General features: G+C 44.1%; 3 protein-coding genes across 4 annotated transcripts; 2 read left to right on the top strand and 1 right to left on the bottom strand.

The window, feature by feature from the left end:
• The first annotated feature begins 357 nt into the window (after nt 1-357).
• On the top strand, nt 358-4528 carry adnpa (activity-dependent neuroprotector homeobox a). Of its 2 annotated transcripts, none has more exons than XM_056437969.1 (4): nt 358-730; nt 1286-1393; nt 1577-1669; nt 1768-4528. In XM_056437969.1, exons 2-4 carry the CDS (start codon nt 1286-1288, stop codon nt 4102-4104), a joined length of 2538 nt encoding a protein of 845 aa, XP_056293944.1. In that variant the 5' UTR covers nt 358-730; the 3' UTR covers nt 4105-4528. The 2 variants fall into 2 exon arrangements, with proteins under 2 accessions (XP_056293944.1, XP_056293943.1); XM_056437968.1 differs by having other exon boundaries at nt 1281-1393.
• Nucleotides 4529-5043: 515 nt separating this feature from the next.
• Nucleotides 5044-7689, top strand: LOC130208699 (bcl-2-like protein 1). The gene is made up of 3 exons (XM_056437970.1): nt 5044-5235; nt 5829-6476; nt 7036-7689. The coding sequence occupies exons 2-3, from the start codon at nt 5952-5954 to the stop codon at nt 7174-7176; spliced, it is 666 nt and encodes a 221-aa protein (XP_056293945.1). The 5' UTR covers nt 5044-5235; nt 5829-5951; the 3' UTR covers nt 7177-7689.
• Nucleotides 7690-11263: 3574 nt separating this feature from the next.
• On the bottom strand, nt 11264-15370 carry gata1a (GATA binding protein 1a). The gene is made up of 6 exons (XM_056437434.1): nt 15265-15370; nt 13216-13443; nt 12610-13113; nt 12110-12255; nt 11882-12007; nt 11264-11782 (listed from the first exon to the last, which is right to left on the bottom strand). The coding sequence occupies exons 2-6, from the start codon at nt 13427-13429 to the stop codon at nt 11489-11491; spliced, it is 1284 nt and encodes a 427-aa protein (XP_056293409.1). The 5' UTR covers nt 13430-13443; nt 15265-15370; the 3' UTR covers nt 11264-11488.
• Nucleotides 15371-19595: the final 4225 nt, after the last annotated feature.

Genomic DNA, 19595 nt, shown 5'->3' with positions numbered 1-19595 from the left:
CACAAATGCATTTGCTGAAAATGAAATATAACATGGTGAAATGTTTTTTTTTAATAAATAAAAAATCAATTATAACCTAGACTGAATATAGCCGAGCATGGGCAGAGCAGAGGTCATGTAGTAACTTCTGAGGGAGAACGTGTTTTTCTTAACAAATCAATAAATAAATATGGATACCTCACTTCCTGCGTGATAACGCTACACGTTAGCTTTTTTTATATAACTGTAAATAAAACGGTCATAACGTAACCACGATGAACACTAACTTCGGGCCGTCCATCCCATGAGCCAGCCCCTGCCCAGCTTCCCTGCTACGACTTCCGTCTTTTTGTCGTCGCCATTTTGGATTGAGAGTTGGCTCTCTTGAAATAGGTAACGGGAGCTAGCAGCCCGGCCCGACCACCAGTGCTAATACAATAATTACTCAAATTACGTCTGGTAGTATTGGCGGTCGTCCGTCTGGGAGTCTTCCTGAGCTGTGCATCACTCTACACCGCCTTTCAATCCTCCAACTAGCCAGCGAGTAGCGACTGCAAAGCAGATGAGATAACTAGCTAGCGTCGTTAGCATCGTTAGCTCGCCGTGGAGCCGAGCGTCCGCACCGGCTCCGAGGAGAGCGACCGCCATCGCAGTTCGTTCCGTTCGTCCCGACCAGCCGGGCAGCGTCTTTGTTCCCAATTTTATGTAGCGAAGAGACCCGTACGAAACTAGTCCCCGGACGGATCGCGAGGTGAGTAAAACGCATCGACTGATTTCGTCGGTGAAAATGAGGAAATAAATAACCGTAACCGACTATGCGGCGCTAACTTTGGCGCTAGCTAAGCTAAGCGATGTTGTGGTATTGAAGGGGACATTAGCGGCCGACGCAGCTAACGTAGCTGATAGCATACGAAAGCTAACAACATGTGCTGTTAAACTACAATGACCGTCGTATAGCTGAAACGTGCATCCAGATGACGGACAGGCAGGAGCCGGGGAGGGCTCCGACCTGCTCCGTTTCATTGTGTAACTGAAGCTAACACGAAGTTGAAGCACGTTCACTGAAACGACGCTGGGCCGCTGGAGAAAACTGAAGGGCTGAACACGGAGAAAGTAACCCAGCCATAAGTGAATCCGTCGACAGTGATTTATTCGGCAGAGACACGCGTTGAAAGGGCGTGTCGCCTGTTTGTGAAGTTAATCTCTTTTTAAAGTTGGTAATTATTTGTACCTCTACTGCCTGCGTTTTGGCTTTTAAATTCCCTCCAAAAACAATGAGCAGTTTATTTTCTGTTTGCCAGGAGAGATGTATCAGCTTCCAGTGAATAACCTGACACGAATTAGGAGAGCGAGGAAACAAGTGAAGAAAGCACTTGAAGACATTGGACTGGATTACTGCAAGGAGGCAGCCGAGGTGAGTTTATTTTAGTTGTGAGTAGAAGCTCTCAATTAAAAATTAAAAACATGGCTCATTATGGTGTTTACAGATGATTTGATTTTGTCGTTGTTGCACGGTATCAACCGTGCCTGATTGTATGTAAATTACATATTGTTTATTATAACCATATGGCTTTTAACTTTTCAAATCCTTCTGCAGGAGTTCAAAGAGTTTTGTCCTGATGAGCAATATGTCAAGGCTACTCTTTGCCTTGATATCTGTTCATGGGATCCATCCTACTCCAAAACACAGGTGAATCTTACTTTTGTGCCCACAGGCTTTATAAATGCGACCACACAAGCCACCGTATTTATCTTAATGCCTTTTTTCTCTCTCAAATGTCTTTTTAGGAATACAGATCGAAGCCATTTTGCTGCACAGAGTGCCCCTTTTCTTCCAAATACTACTCAGGCTACAAGAATCACTTCCGCAATGTACATAGGAAAATCTTTGAGAGTAAAATTCTGATCAACTGTCCATACTGCACGTTTACGGCAAGCAAGAGAATTTTGGAGACTCATGTGAAAATATTCCACGCACCCAACTACAAGAAGTATGGAAACCCACATGGATCTGGACAGGCAAAGAGCAGCCAGATTTATGGGTGGAAGCCGGGAGAGAGTATGGAGAAAGCAATGTACTTTTGCAAAAAATGCTCCTTCCGGGACGGCCTCTACAATGTTGTGAGAAGGCACATCTACAGAGAACACTTTCGGCATATTGTCTCACCATATTTCGCTATGGTTCCTGAATCGTCTGTCAAAAATGGGGCTAGTCCTGTGAATGGCAACAACATCCTCTGTAAGCGCTGCCAGTTTTCCACTCGCAGCTATGAGGCTCTGGTACAGCATGTTGTAGAGTACCACGAGCGCATTGGTGCTCAAGTAACCACCATGATTGGTCATGCCAACATTATTGTCTCCAAGCCTCAACTCTTACCGGTTGCTTCTCAGAAGGCCCCTCTCGCCCTCAGTGGCCAAAAACCTAGAACTGACCAAATGGCACAGTCGGTTATTGGCTATTTAAAGCCAGTAACCCCTGCTGTTAAGATGCAGCCCTTCATCACAGCCAGTCAGATACGCGCCACAGTTTCTAGCAACAGCTCAGTGGCTGAAACTAATCCTGCTGGTGGAAACACTGCACACACCCAGAAGTGGAAGATATGTACAGTTTGCAATGAGCTTTTCCCAGAAAACCTTTACAACGCTCATTTCGAGAGTGCACACAAGGCAAAGAGAATTTGGGCATTTGCTAAGTACGTAATGAAAATACACAACTTCACCAGCAAGTGTTTGCTTTGCAACCGCTATCTGCCCAGCGATACCCTGCTGAACCACATGCTGATCCACGGGCTCACCTGTCTACAGTGCCACTCTGTTTTCCACAATGTTGAGAAAATCATCGAGCATGTTGCTACGTCTCATCCAGATGACTTTGTTGGACCGCCTAATTCGTCACCTCTAACCTTTGATCTCACCCTCAAACAAGATACGGCCAGTGTCGTACAGCTTGTTGTGCTCACTTTTAACATGAAGGACTCCGCCAGTGATAAAGATCCGTCTGACCCCGCCCAGGATAGTGATCCATCCCCGGTGAAATTCGGCAATTCCATCCAGAAAAGTGATCAATTTGCGAGAAGACTCCCCCTACTGGCGCACGAGAGTGAATCTGGGAAGAGTCTGTGTCCCCTGTGTTTCACCATCATCAAAGGTCCCATCGCGGACCCTTTGGCCATTCATCTGAGGGAGAGACACCAAGTGCTCCAAACAATGCATCCCGTGGAAAAAAAGATGACCTACAAGTGCATTCATTGCCTGGGAGTGTACACTAGTAACATGGTGGCCTCCACAATCACGCTGCATCTTGTGCAGTGCAGGGCGGTTGGTAGGAACCAGGCAGGCCAGGGCTTCAAGTCCGCCTTGACCCTCAACTCATCGGGGGCCGGCTTCCTCAAAAGGCAGCCGTCCACGCAGGCCATGTCCAACCCCAAGAGGATGAAACTGAGCAAGGAGTCAAAAGTTTCCTCCACAACTGTCGGGAATCAGTTTGACGCCGTTGGCCTCGCTCTGGATCCCAGAAGCTACGAGCACAAGACGTACGAGGCCAGGAAAGCTTTCCTGACTTCCTACTTCAACCGGCGACCGTACCTCAATTCTAATGAAGAGGAGAAGCTCTCTGCGAGTCTGTGGCTCTGGAAATCCGACATTGCCACTCACTTTACAAACAAGCGAAAGATCTGTGAGAGACAATGCAAGTCCAAGAAGCTGTCGGTGCTGCTCGGCTACGACATGGACGCTGTGAACAAAGTGAAGCACGACTTGATCTTCGTGGAGAGCCATCTCGGCGTCGCCTCCGCAGGGAGATCTGGAGGCCTCAAGTCTGGCACTCCAAGCAGAGGCCAAACCAAGCGGGGTGAGACGCTAAACTCTACCTTAAAACTCAGTACATGCACAGAGACAATTTCCATTGACTCAGACAGTGAGCCAGAGCCTGAGCCAGAAACGGAAACAGAGGACGGTCCCACTGAGAACGGAAGTGTGGACGCAAACCAAGACGAGAATGTAAAATCTGAGGAGGCAGCCGACCTGATTGAAGAGACGGAACCTTTGAACACGGTCGATTCCTCTATGGAGAGCGAGAACGCTTTGCAGGACGGGAATGCAAATGCTTTGACGACTTCCTGTTAGTGTCGCTGCTTAGCGGTGTGTTGAAGGAAGGTGTATACATTAAGATGGAGGGGGGAAAAAAATCACAAATGGTTGGGAAAATGGCACCGGGTGACAAACGGTTCAGTTCTAGATGTTGGCCCAGTTCCAGTGCTGGAGAAAAGGAAGAAGAAGTTACAGTGTAGTGCATAAGTGACATTGTATATATGTTAGCCTTTCCTCTTTGTTAGTTTCTTCATGCAATCTATTCACTTTTAATTGTCACCAAATTTATGAAAGCTTGCCTACTTCCCCACTTCCATGTTTTTTGTTTTTTTTCCTCTGACAAATACCTGTATCATATTGTCATTTCACATTTAGAATGTGTAGGATATGCTAATCGCTTATGTTCATGTTTTAGTAAATGTTTGATTAATAAAAACATTTGTTTTTTTTTCTTTCCCTACTCCAATGACTCAATCTCTAACGATGCTCATTTATGCCAAGTGTTTATACAACAGGTATAGTTTTTTTTAAACACTGTAGTAAACTGGAGCATTACATTTTAAATAGAGCAACAAAATAGTTTTTAATGAAGTCAGTTGATACATTCTTAAAATTAAAGTAATGGAAACTAAGCTTAATAGCTGTGTTCCGAAAGAGTAAATTATAGCAAATGTTTTGCAAATACATGTTTTTGTAATAGTACATTTGTTACAAGTTTTTGTCTATACATTAAGTAATACTATTTTTTTAAAGTGCAGATGGCTTAACTAATCAAGTAAAAACATTGCAGATGTTTTACAATCTAGGGACTCCGTTTTGAACTAAATATAAAACATATAGCTTTTTTAAAGCCAGGATTCCAGAATGGTTTAGTATCAAATTAACATTACGACACTAGAACAAACGTACATGCTTTTCCAATTAGTTAGCATTCAAGTGCCTCCTAACTTCCGTTCTGTCGGGCGCAGCGTTGATTGGTGCAGCGGCCGGAGGAGGCGGGACTTGAGGCTGGTACAGTAGCGGTATTGGCCAACCGCCAGCGTGCATCCCAGTCCAGGCCACAGACTGCCGTTGCAAAAATGTCCATATTGTGTCTGCATTCACCATTCCAGCTTTCAGTAACTCCATAGCTGCACTTTGAAAAAGAGGAACAACATTTGAATAGTTGTAAGTATAACTGTCAACGACGGTGACGTCTCACACGGCCCGCGGCTGTAGCTCGGTTTTCGGGTTTGACGCGTTTTCCTGTGGACTGTTTATTAAAACAGCTAGTTAGCACGCGAAGCTAAACCTAGGTAGTTTCTACGTGACGTGTAGCCGGAGCTGTCAGAGGTGGCAGATCGGGTCTCAGAGCTGACGCGTTTCACGTACGTTGTAATTATTTAGTGCTGCTGGATTTCATAATGCCGAACGTGCAATGCTGCTTTTGAGCTCGCGAGTGGCGCTTGTTTTTTTATAATGTTTTCTGCAGTTTTCATGTTGCATGGATCCATTAGTTGTCAGTTATGTGTTTTGTAGTAGTAAAATAAACCAACATTGTATACAGTGTTGGTGTGCTGTGGAGGTCATTTGAATCGATCAATGCGATGATATTGTGATATTGATGTTCTCTGTGATGGATTACACAAAGTGTTTAAGAGTTTCACGTGCATCAATTAATTTAAAACAATGGATGCAACAAAAGGAAGAGAGAGAAGAAAACACATGCAAATGTTTTCCTTCATTGATTAATGTAAGTTTTTTCCCCCTCTTCTCTCCAGTCTGCTGTTGAGGGAGAAGCAACCTCAGGAATGAAGAAGCTGGCAGACTGAGTGTAATGGCAGGAGGACAGATGGGGACGCGTTAGACTGGCCGTGCTTCGGAGGTTTCACTTTGTGGAAATAATGTCGAACATCAACAGAGAGCTGGTGGAGTTCTTCATAAGCTACAAGCTGTCGCAGAGGAACTACCCAACCTCTCTGCTGAGGCCAGAGGAGGACGCTAGCGGGAGGACGGAGGGAGACGGAGCCAACCCGGCATCCGGTAACGGCTCGCTGGTCAACAGCGGGGATGACGGCGGCCAGCCGGGGACGCCGTCGCCATCCGGTGACATGGAGGCTGTAAAGGTGGCTCTGCGGGACTCGGCGAATGAGTTCGAGATGCTCTTCACGCAAGCGTTCAGTGACCTTTCCTCGCAGCTCAACATCACCCCCGTCACGGCCTACCACAGCTTTAAGAGCGTGATGGACGAGGTGTTCAAGGACGGGGTCAACTGGGGTCGCGTGGTGGGCCTGTTCGCCTTCGGCAGCGTCCTGTGTGTGGACTGCGTCGAGAAGGACATGAGCGAGCTGGTTTCCCGCATCGCAGACTGGATGACCATGTACCTGGACGAGCACATCAGCGCGTGGATCCAGGGCCAGGGAGGATGGGTGAGTCGGCCGGGGATGAGCCCGACGTGCAGCGGGCGCTCGAAGCACCGTTACCGCGTCGAGGGACGCTCGGCCGTTTAATGGCAAAAATAAGCGGAGAGGTTGTGGCTTGATTTTCACGGAGCAGCTCAGAGTCACAGCAGTTACAACTTGTTTCCAGAGGATTTGTGCTTGATGACATTGTTTCTCACGTTTTTAAAACCGTTGATATTCATCAGTCCACTTTATTTAGTTTCGCTTTTTTATGTCGTTCCACTGCAAACCAAAAATTCGTCATTTTAATTTCAACACTTTAACTTACTTTGTGAACAATATATTTAGTTTTTCATTGTCTACATAACGATCACAATACATCAATATACAAATTTAAAAAACGTATTTTACAAAAACTTTTTTTTTTAAATACCAAGACATACATGCATATTGTATATGCAAACATATAAATTTATATGCAAATAGTGTAGGTACCTCTTTCATATTTTATCGACAGAAACCTTAACATTGTCCCAATAACTAAAAGTATCCCTCGCTCTCTCTCTTTTCCTCTTTTCCATTCCAGGACTGCTTTGCCGAGATTTTTGGGCGGGTCGGCGCTGCAGAGGCGAGGATGTCTCCGGAGACCCTGAGGAGATGGCTGCTCGTCGGAGTGGTGCTGCTAATAGGAGTGCTCGGCGGGATGGCCATCAGCAAGAAGCGGTGAAGTCGCTGTCATCTCGCCCAAACACACACACACACACACACACACACACACACACACACCCCGTGTGATGCCACGCCAAGAAAAGTCAAACTAAATAGTTGATGTTTACATAAACAGCCCAGTCTGCTTGTGCACTGACAGAATGTGGGTTGGCTAAAGTTTGTGGGTGTGCAGCCATAAATATGTCGCTTGGTGAGTTGTTACACTTCACACCCTGCTTTGTCCTCTTCTTTTTTCTTTGTGTGTGTGTGTGTGCGTGCATGTGTGTGTGTGTGTGTGTGACAGCTGATTTTTTAGTTAAAGCGTGTTGTTCTTCTGACGGGAAGCGCTTTAAATGAACCGGATAAGCTAAGAGTCAGTGGAGCAGTTATCCAAGGACCAATTTTTGATTACTTACAAACCGACAGACAGAATATAAGTTATGCTTCATCTTCACTGTGTATTGCTCAGCTCCTTTGGTTGACTGTACTGGAGTGTTGGCCATGCTTAAAGAAATAAATCTATTTATGTTTTTCTAGTGTCTTTTTATTTTATTTATAGATCGAGTGTCAAAATCTATAAATACATTGTCAAGCTAAACCCAAAGTACAACAAACTGTAATGGTGCAAACATATTCCCCTCCTCATAGGAATCCCACAGCTCTGTAATATGTTCCTGTTACAATGTCTTATTTATAACATCAATTAAAGCACTAGTCTGGTTCCAAAGTAATATCTCTGAGAGATGTAATGTTAAGATTGTATTTTTAAAAAGGGACGCTTCATATTCATATTCAGCATAGCTGAAAAGAGTAATGCCTGCCCATAAACAACATATCAACTATAGCAAAACTTCTTAGTTATATGAAAAAAAAATACCCCAAATATTAACATGACAGGATACATCAAACTCTATAACGTTTCTTTAATCAAACATGTATGTCGAGACAGGATAAGAAGCTATTCCCATCATATGTCCACATTTACAGGCTCATTTTACAAGAAGTGTTTTATCCCATATTCTTTATTCCATAGCCTCCCTCATTTCATATTCAGCCATCACAATATGCACCAGCTCTTTACATGACAATATGAGCCACACACGCACGCATACATACATGCACGTGACGTGCGTTATCTCTCAACTGCAGCGTGGAGAGTTTTACATCCTGTCAGTTGGGAGGAAAATTGGAGCTGCAGTGCCGTCTTCTTACCACCAGGGGGTGCACGAGTACCGCGCGTCTCTAGATGAGCGTGTCGTACGTCAGGCGGTGGCACGCGCATTTATTTAGCTCCCCAATTGATGTCTGGCTGTAGATATTTCATAGTGTTGCCATGTGTTCCATCTTCTGGAAATGCATCCGTCTGTTTCTCCTGCAGGAAAGCTGATGTTTAAAAATACACACGACGAAGACATCAATTTGACCAATTATGGTTATAATCTCTATTTCAAATTGAGTCTCCCAGAGAGTCAAAACAATAATAATACAGTCATTATCAAAACTCTTGCTCTCCGGTTATAACAGTTCCCTCTACAGCTAAGGACGCCGTGCAGCTCTGCAGGATAAAACTGGCCGAATGGGAAAAGAGAAAAAGAGTGAAGGAGTAGAGAGAGAGAGAGAGAGAGAGAGAGAAGGCCGCCAACGGATGGCTCGTGAGTGAACTTGAGGAGGCCTGTGGTTACTAATCTATCCCCGTCATTTGTTGCCATTTCCCTCAGAGCAGAGCTGGCGGCCACAGCTCCAGATAAACAGCAGACATTCAATTTAATGCCTCTTTTTTGTTTGTTTTGGTTGCACTTTATTTCTCGTCTTGTGATTGTTTTAATAATTCTGATCTCACCGTGTGGATTACGAAGGTTTCACTGAGATTCAGGATACGTGTTGTAAACCGATCCCAATAGAAAACATCGTGCCCCCCCCCCCCCCCCATGTGTCACCTCATCAATACATTACGTTCCCATCATCGAGGTCATCATCGGTTATTTGAAAAGTATTGATAATATCAGTTTGAATTAGTTTTGTTCTTCTCGGTGTTTGATGAGCAACTTGGAAAAATGTTCGTCATCAAAATGTTCTTCAAAGTTTGTTTATCACCAAAACACTGATAGGAGTGATTGTGTATGCATGTGTGTGTGTGTGTGTATGTTTGTTTGTGTGTATGCATGTGTGTGTGTATGTTTGTTTGTGTGTATGCATGTGTGTGTGTATGTTTGCTTGTGTGTATGCATGTGTGTGTGCGTGTGTGTTTGTGCGTGTGGATGTGTTTGTTGTGTGTGTGTGTATATCCATGTGTGGATGTGTGTTTGTGTGTATGCATGTGTGTGTATGTTTGTGTGTGTATGCGTGTGTGTGTATATGTGTGCGTGAGTTTGTGTGTAGGTGTGTGTATGTGTATGTGTTGTGTATTAGTGTTTGTGTGTATGTATGTGTGTGTATGTATATGTGTATGTGTGTGTGTGCGTGTATGCATGTGTGTGTATGTGTGCGTGTGTATGTGTTTGTTGTGTATGTGTGTGTATATCCATGTGTGGATGTATGTTTGTGTGTGTATGCGTGTGTTTGTGTGTAGGTGTGTGTGTGTTGTGTATGTGTATTGGTGTGTGTGTGTGTATGCATGCGTGTGTGTGTGTATGTGTGCGTGTGAGTTTGTGTGTAGATGTGTGTGTATGTATGTGTGTGTTGTGTATGTGTATGTATGCATGTGTTTGTGTGTGTGTGCATAAATGAAGTCTTATTTCTTCGCTCCGTAGTAAATCGTCTGTGAACACACACTCAGCGATGTGTGTGTGATCATTGTTCTGCAGATTATGAAACCATGCGACCGGAGCACGACACATTGATTTAGTCCTTCTTCAAACTAAAAACCAATACACACATACAGTATATTTTGGATCTGCCCTGCGCAGTCCTTCCTTCTGGCGCCTTCAGATGACACCCGATGATTTATTTGAACTCTCTGGTGTCATCACAGCCGACGTGAACACGGCGACCCCGTCACCGGCGAACTGACGGGGAGTGAGAGCGCGGCGCTGCCAGCAGCAGGTGGACGCTTCTGGGGTCTGTGGCCTCCGTGATAACCTATCAGCCATCTCCCGGCCCTGCATAGAAACACACGGCACATACACGGTGGAATATTACAACATACTGAACGCGTCTCGTCTTGTTTTTCCGTCGTCTGTTACAGTAAAATCCTGTAAAAGAGTCTCGCCCGTAGTGACAATCTGATGAGTTGTGACCACGAGGGTCCGGTGTGATGTGAAACCGCTATCTTTATCTCTATTACCTGGACACTGACAATCATTACTAAATCTTCTTTCAGGGAAATTATAACCGGCAAAATATACTTAAAGCATCACATGTTAAAGTATGTACTGTGTAGCAGACCACCAGAGATGTTATATATCACATTTAAGGTAGATTTGTACTCACGTAAAGACATTTAAAAGGTGGAGCCTGGAACTTGATGGACTGTCGGGGGGTGTAATCTGCATCTGTATCTCCTATGAGCTGATAATAAAAATCAATTTCTTTATGGTAAAAAATATAGCAGAGCAGAAGTGTAAAGTCTCAGTAAACTGATAGTGCCCAACTGAAATACTTTGGTAATTTCCATCACTGTTAATGAGTACTCAACATGGACTTTCTCAGAAAAAGTCTTTCGTTATAGTAAATAGTTTAACATGTGACGCTTTCAGGATATTTTGATGGTTATAATTTCCCTGAAAGAAGATTTTTTTAATAGAGACTTGAACATTTTAACCCGGTGGTAAAACATATTGCTGCTTTTACTTAAATGCAGGATCTGAATTCTTGGGACATTTGAGACTTTAGTGTCCTGGTGCATCTTTTCAACATGAGAGTGGAAATATTACACATGAAAAAAATATGTACATATTAAGAGAGAGAGAGAGAGAGAGAGAGAGAGAGAGATCGGCTCCATGAGCAGTACGGGTGAACAGGGAATTCAAATGCAATCCAAAAAACAAAAGCCGCCAGACGTTTTTTTAAAATGATTTCCTCCGTAGATTTCCGATCTGACGATATATTTATTCAGCAAATAGGAAATAGAGTGTGTAAGGGGAAAAAAAGGAAAGTACAATCTCACATTGTGATTAATGGAGAAGAGTGTTTTTATTCACAGCTGAAACAATTCCCTCATCAGTGTGTTCACCCACTCATCTTGTAAAATACAGTGAAAATAGACAGAAATCTCAAGTGGTCCAATGTACAAACGCATATATGTACAAATGCACGCAAAAAACTGGCAAAGCGAGCGGGGGGGGGGGGGGGGCCTCGATTCCTAAATAAAACGCCCCTTCCTGGTGCCAGTTTCACACCAGCGTGGGCATCATGGCCGCGTTGAGGTGGTGTGCGTACTGAAAGGAGGCGGAGGGATGCAGCGGGGACGGCGACGGGAGGAGGTGCGGCGCGTGGCCGTAGGCGAGGAGCGACCCGCCGGGGCCGACGGAGAACGGCCCGCAGTCGTCGTCCAGGGACGGCGGGGGCTGAGTCATATCCGAGTAGGCCTCAAACATGGCCGCCTTCTTGCTCTTCTTGTTCTTGTTGGACACTTTTCGGTTGCGCGTCTGAATGCTGTCCTTCTTCATGGCGAGGGGCCGGTTGACCTGAGGGGACGAGAACGGAGGCAGAGTTCCTTATTTAGGAGAAGATTTATGATGAAAAAAATATGAATGTGAAGTGTGAGTCTGGAATGATGAACTCACGTTGTGCAGCTTGAAGTAGAGGCCGCAGGCGTTGCACACGGGCTCTCCGCCGGCGTTGCGTCTCCACAGCGTCGTCGTGCTCGTGTGACAGTTGGCGCACAGCGTGCCCGCCCGCTTGCTGACAATCTGAAAACACATTCAAAGAAAATACTTCAATAAATAAAAGCTTTGGCAAGGATTTCATTTGAATGATCGCGGTTGCCCATGAAAGGTCTCGGCGGGTCGTACCAATCGCTTCTTGGGCCGGATGAGCGGTCGGTTCTGGCCGTTCATCTTGTGGTACAGTCCACAGGCGTTGCACAGGTAGTGGCCCGTACCATCCCGACGCCACAGAGGGGTGGCCGTGGCTCCGCAGTTCACACACTCTCTGGCCTCTGTTGAAAAAACAAAAATAAATATTGCATTATGTAGTATATATATATATATATATATATATGGGTTTATCACATGTATGTGCATTTAGGAGACAGATCTTCCTTGAGATTAATCCGGCAATAATTTGAATCAGATTCTGTTATTATTTCCAATATCCAGGTCCTTCCTTGATACAGTTGTCATGGAATTGCAGATGTTCAAATGTCCATTTTTCACTTTCAGTACTTCTTGCCCATGTTCAAATGTTGACCTTTGGCCTCTGGACGACCTCATGCCATGTCTCAGCTTGTTTCAATCCTAAAACCTCTTTATTTGTGGATCATAAACTGTGAGGAAACAAGCGATCTTCTCACCTGGAGTGGATATCCTCATCTTATTGCGGAGCTTCGGGGAGAACGAGGGGCTGATCCACGCTCCGGGGCTGGAGTAGAGCGCAGAGGAGTTGTAGTCCTGTTGGCCCGTCATGTACGAGCTGTACGGGCTCAGCAGGTGCGGGTGGCAGTGTGACGACGGAGCGTACACGCTCCCAGTAGCGGGGGTCAGATTCAGGAAGCTGCTGCCGACCCCCGACCCCCCTAGAGGGCTGAGGCGCTCGGCCTTCAGGGCCTCCTGAAGCCGGGGGCTCTCCCTGCCCTCTCTGCCCGGAGACAAGTATCCGTCTCTGGAGGCGGCGAAGGACGGCGTGACACAGGGGCTGTAGAGGGAGGTCGGGGTGTGCGAGTGCAGCGGGGTCTTGGTGAGGGGGCTCCAGGCGGAGGCCGGGTGGCCGTAGGCCGAGCTCAGGGAGGAGTGGCCGCCCGGCCCGTCCAGCAGCTGGAGGTTGCTGAGGAGGCCGGGGGAGGTGAACACCGGTCTGACTTTTTTTTTAGGGAAAAGACAAGATTAAAAGTCAGATCATGTTCTGGAGGATGGAGGAGAAGATGGAGGAGAAGATGGAAAAGGGTCGGGGGAGCACTCACCCGCGCTGTGTCTGTAGGCGGGCGGCGCCCGGCCGTGGCTCGGGTTGGAGAAGAAGGAGGGCAGGCCGGCGTAGTCCGCGTCCGGGCCGGGGAAGAAGACCTCCCCGTCGTCTCCCGGAGGCAGAAGGCCGGACTCGGAGGAGAAACCGGCCAGAGGATCGGAGCTGAGCAGAGACGGAGACGGCCAGTGGGACTGCTCGGACAAATCCTCCATGCTGACGGATCAACCTGCGGCACGACCGGAGTGAGAAGATCGACAGCGCTTTGAGACAACTCCCGAGTCTGAGGTTTTTCCTTTTTAAAAGCTGGAAACGGATCTCGTCGATTCGTTTGCCACAATAACCGTGTGTGATTTACTGTTTTGATTTTGGGCCTGCTGCGTTATTATCGCCACACTCTCTCAAATCGACCCCGATGTGACTTGGAAGTTATCAGCGACGCGATCTCTCGACAGCAGGCTTTCTTCAAACTTCCTTTTCTAGGATCCTCATTTGACTGCGGCTGAAAGTAAAAAACTAAAAATATCTGGGTCTATAAATGTCGCGATGCAGCCAGTGACCAAACGGTTACTCGGTGGCCTTTCTACAAAAGGTGTGTGCCAGTTAGAAGAATGCAAAAAGACGTGTCCTCGGGGACGCCCTATACAAGGGGGGGGGGACAAACACACACCTACACACACACAAACACATACACACACATACACAAACGTTTTCTCGGTGAAAACTATTAGCAGCAGCCCCCTGTCACACTGCTAAAAAGATTATGGGACATTTTCACACCAGCCTCCTCGATTAGTGAGAGATGTTGTTATTTGCACATTTCTTTCCGTGGTGGTGAATAACTCATGATTCAATGTTTAGTCATAGAGAGTAATTCAACGACCATTCGATGAACTAAAAATATACTAAAAAGAAGACCGCTTCTTAAAAAACTGATGAAACTTTAGGGGGAAAAAAGAATTATGAAAACGCTAAAATGTCAAATCTATTTTTTCTTTTTCTTTTAAGGGGCTGCGAAAACACTCGAGAAACACTCGATTGCTCCACATGTTTAGAGGAAAGAGAAGAGGAAAGAGAAGAGGCTGATAGTGTCAGATAAAGCCTGAGAAAATCTGATAGACTGCATTATTATAATGATAAATGTACCAACACGGCCCTAATCTCTCTCTGATTCATAGAAACCTGTTGGACTGGAAGTGTGAGAGAATATAAGAACAGTGCGGCGGCGTGTGTGTGTGTGTGTGTGTGTGTGTGTGTGTGTGTGTGTGTGTGTGTGTGTGTGTGTGGAAGCACCATCACATTGAGCAAGGCAGTGATGAAAACAGGCGGCAATAATAATAACAATCCCATTTACACCCTCTCCTTTAGATGTAATCATTTAAAAACTAAATCAATTAACTTGGGGTGTAAGTATCACCCTGATTGAAAAGATGAATGGTTATTTATATATATATAAAATGTTTTAATTGGATATAAATGAGTTAGTAATGAAAGAAATGTGGATCAGTCATCGTCATGACGATCATGCTATTAGATCTCCAAGTTACACAGACCCGTAGCAATATATATATATCGAAGGAATAACCGAAAAATAAAATGATGAGATGATATAACAATAATAGTATATGAAGAAAAGGTAGAAACAAGAGAACATCTGCCCCCCCAAAAAAAGAAGCAAAGTCCCCAAAACACCACCAGCAGCCTCCAGGCTCCAACTTTTAAATGTCTTGAGGTGAGTAAAGATCTACCTTAAATGTGATATATAATATAACTCTGGTGGTCTGCTCCATAGTAAATACTTTAACATGTGATGCTTTAAGTATATTTATATTTTGATGGTTATAATTTCCCTGAAAGAAGATTTTGAAAGAGAGACTTGAACATAGTAACACCGAGCAATAAATACCGGCAAATGTGAGGTATAAAAAAATAAAACCTCAGCAGTGAAAGATTCAAATGCACAACTCTGCCTTCACGAGACAGATCTTCTTCACTCGGGATTATATTCTGGTGTCCAGGAACAGGAACAAGGAGCCGAGGGGTCACCTACCTGAGTGGATGAGCGCGGTATGGGAGGCTCGGGGGTCTTGGTGTGTGGAGCCAGGTGGGCCGTCTGCCTCGCTGTCACACTGCCGGCTACAAGAACAACTTCTCCTCCCAGCAGCAGAAGTTCAGGGCTAAAGAGACAGTCCGTGGGAGGGGTTGGGGACAACGTTTTTTTTGGAAGACACACCCCTTTTCTGGGCCGGAGAGAAGAAAAAATAAAAGCCACTTATGAAGGGTGCAGATATGACATATTTATAACTCTCAAAAGTCAAATAATTTCAAACGGTGGAATTCATCCAACACGTAGGATCTTACTCATCGATGTCGAGGCGAAAGGTTAAAGGTGTCCGCTTTAGATCTTGGATCCCCTGCTCGTTCCTTTATGGCCTAGTGTACCGATAACATGTGTGTATCTGATGATGTACACACTATTAGCCACTATCAAACTGTGAGTTGTGGCAGATAGAAAGAAATATCTGACTGGGTTCATATTTCTATGATTTCATGCGTTCATCAACGTCAAATAGAGGGCATCGTACGGCTCTTCCAGGCGGAGCAGAAGCTGTTCATGAAATGTGCACACGGCCCCTGATAACACCGGCCCCCACACGGAGAAGAGCGTCGACGGAACAAAGCAAATATATGAAATGCAAAGACTCAATTTCTTTTGCGGTCCAGAAAAAGAGTGTAACACAGTAATGCAAATCAAGGAGAGGAGCTGCAATCATGGGGGGTGGAGGGGGGGCGGGGAGATATGGCCATTTGGTAGTCAAAGCAGCTCCTCGACTTTCCTCTTTGTTCATTTACAGTTTTCAGGGAAATTAGGGGAGAAAAAAACCTGTTGGGAATAATTGAGGCCCTTAACCCTTGTGTTGCCTTAGGGTCATTTTGACCCGAATCAATATTACACCCTCCCCCCCCCTTAGGATTAATTTGAGCCCATTCAATGTTTAATGTCGGTGTTCTTTCGGTAGTCAACAAACAAACATAAAGTGCCTCACACTTAAACTTGGAAAACAATATTAATTCTAATAATTTTCTGGAGGTTTTAATTGCTGGCGTCAAATTGAACCCAAAGGGTAAAATATGTTAGTAAATATAAAGGTAACAGGAGGGTTACATCAAAATGACCCAGAGGCGGGGGGAGGGTGTAATATTGATTCGGGTCAAAATGACCCTAAGGCAACACAAGGGTTAAAAAAAAATTTAAACAAATTTAAATGATACACTCACGATGTAGCGAGGGGGCAAGATGAAGTACGTCTGCCGGGTCGGATGCAAATCAATATAGATAACGTTTGTAATTGAGTCACCTACTTCCTTCAAACGTTTCACCCTTATACCGCCGGATTCATGGTCCGTGTTTGAGGGGTCATCGCGTGTGGAAGTCGTCCACTCATGACCTCTTTAGGCTCCCCTGTGACCCATGTGGTTATCATGCTTGCATTGTTGGCGGCATTTTCACATAATTATGATATTTAGTTCATTTTTAAGAAGTATAATTGACTGATTAATGAATAAAGTCAATATAAAAGTGTCCCTCTGTCAGAAGCTGTGGGTTCTTCATCGTCCTTTAGTGAGCAATTTATTATTATTATATCTCATTTTTTAAATTCCCACCCAGCATAGACCAGTGAAAATTAAAAATCTAACGGGGTAAAAAAGATTTGTAATGACTCTGAATGGATGTAATTACTGTTAAAGAGGCCGCTGTTGCGCAATTCTCGAGAACGATATTTTTTTCTTTTTGCCTGTGTTTATGTTGCAGGTTTAAAGATGTGTGTTGGGGTTTGAAGTACACAGGTGAGGGGAATCGAAAAAAACTCCGAAGTAATCTGTATCACCTGTGTTCCTCTCGCCCAGTGCATGCTGGGTAGGCTCCAAAAGAATACTGAAAAGATATATGAAAAGATTGTCGCTGGGGCTAATTGTGTGTGTGTGTGTGTGTGTGTGTGTGAGTGGCATTAAACGAGAGAGAGAAAAGAGTGAAACGAGGTCTGAGGACAGCTGGGCAGGGATGTGGCTGCTGCCTCAGAGAGGGACGCGCTGCTCTGCTCTGATAAGAGGTTATCAAGATGAAAGGAGGAGGCCAGGAATTATAGGGCAGCGGCGCTCTCTGTCACACACACACACACACACACACACACACAGAGAGAGGAGGACATTGCAGCAGGTTTGTGGTCGTGTCATGTAAGTCATAAAGCTGCATACCCACATAGACACACACACACACATGCCCACTCTGTAGAGACGGTATCTCGACAGGAGCCGTTTGAGCTGACCCCGGAGCTTCTTGTTGGACAGTTTGGAGGTCGTGGCCGGGTGACGGATGGTGTTGTGTGTCACCGGTGGACTTTAGGGGGACAACGATCCAACTCCCAAGAAAACAAGCTTTTGTGTGTAGGCGGTGGTCTTATCTCTGCCCCGCAGCGACATACCCAGGAGAGCTCTCTCTCTCTCTCTCTCACACACACACACACACACACACACTGTTCTCCCCCTCATTTTTTTTGTTTTAGCCCTCTTTACCTCATCAGTTCACGCAGTTAATTTTTTAGCACGTGGTTTTTCTTGCAATAACATTCCTCTCTCTTTCTTTTTTACTTTGGTAATTAGTTTTTCTCGTTGAACTTGAGTGTATTGCTTTAATTTTTCATACGTTATTCACCCACATACATGCCATTATGGGTATAATGTATTTATTTATGTCCATGTGTGATAGTGATATACTTTATGGCATTATTCTTACCTCCGAACATCCAATGTGTCTCCTTTTTTATTTACCATTAAGTAGCTTTTAAGTTGTTAAAGTCATGTGATTCCGCTTTGTCTGACAGTATCATTTAATATTATGTTAGCCTGTTTCAGCTCTTGATTTAAGCTTTATGATGTTTATACCAAGTAAAACATTTAAAACCAAAGACAACATGCTTTTCATTTATTTATCTTACCAGGAAGTCCAACTGAGATCCACGACCTCTTTTACTAGAGAGGCCCGGTCATAGCATTCAGACCAGGTGTTATACAGAAAATCACAATTAAGGACAGAAAATGGAAATAATCTAGATGATGCATGTGACACCTCATAAACTTTCCATATCCTTCTATTTTATTCATAACATTTTGGATCTCAACAAAAATTTAAAACATAGATCTGTGGGGTTGAACATTGTTTGGATACACAGGTTTGTTATTGCTATATGATCTTTTGTGTATATTATATATTTGAAAGTTGTATTGTGATATTTGTCATACTGAAAGATTTGAAAGAAAGTATTATCTGTATTGTATCAATGCAGATTCATTGAAACTTTTTGAACATATTGAGAGGAAAAGCTGAAAAGAAATCACAAGGCAAAATGTGAATAAATATGAGTATTTGAACTTGAACGTGGTCCCTTCTTCTCTGACGACTTTTCAGTCCATTTACTTCCAATATTGAGGATTTGTGAGCATCAACTAAACATTCAGATTTAAAAAATCAGATGAAAAACAATGAATAACCTAAAATATTGTACTGTAGATATAACCACCTCCACTGCTCCAGCAGAAAGGAAACCCTGTAGGAAAGGTGAGGCCTCTACTGCCCCCTAGTGGCACATCAACACAGTATCAAATACAATCTGCAGTAGATTACAATAATTTATTTTAATTAAAAAATGACTTGATTTACTGTGACGTTAAATAAATAGAGCAGAGATTTTTCTTAAAAATCAAGTCGTTTTATTTAATAAATTCAAACTTAAATCTTTTGTACTACTTCATCTCCTAAAATAAATTAAAAGGTATTAAATTAAGATATTTTGTGTGCTTCAATTTCCGCAGAACAACATACATGGCAAAACAAAAACAAACATTCCAAAAATATATATAATCTATCTCTTTGGTTTATAATTATGGGAGTATTCCGTTCAAGTTTGCAGCCTATTTATACTTTTATTCTGAAATCAACTGTACCTTTGGGTTGTGACTCGAGAGGTCAGCGAAGTGCCAACCAGACAAAAGCAGCTGTTTTATGGTGCCTTTGCGGGCTGTAGGAAATTATCTAATTTCCCCCGGACGTGACACGAACAATGAAGCAAAGTGACACTTGAGGAGTTTGGGTACTTGTACACTTTTCCCTCTTCAATATTGGGATAATTTGCCCTTAAAATGCTACTTTTGCTCCATGAACATGTTCAATTAAAAGTGCATTACGTACGTTCTACAAACAACGACATATCGTGGACATTCAATTCAATTTGATGCAAAAAAAAATACTCAGACGTGTAGGAATTTTAGGCGACAAGTGTCGGGGTTTTATTTATTTATTTCCCAACCATAATCTGATTCTTG

The sequence above is a fragment of the Pseudoliparis swirei genome, chromosome 18, assembly GCF_029220125.1.
Source record: "Pseudoliparis swirei isolate HS2019 ecotype Mariana Trench chromosome 18, NWPU_hadal_v1, whole genome shotgun sequence".
In the NCBI taxonomy this organism is placed as follows: Eukaryota; Metazoa; Chordata; class Actinopteri; order Perciformes; family Liparidae; genus Pseudoliparis; species Pseudoliparis swirei.
The sequence above is the reverse complement of the archived record's forward strand: the minus strand, read 5'-3'. Positions and strand labels throughout refer to the sequence as shown.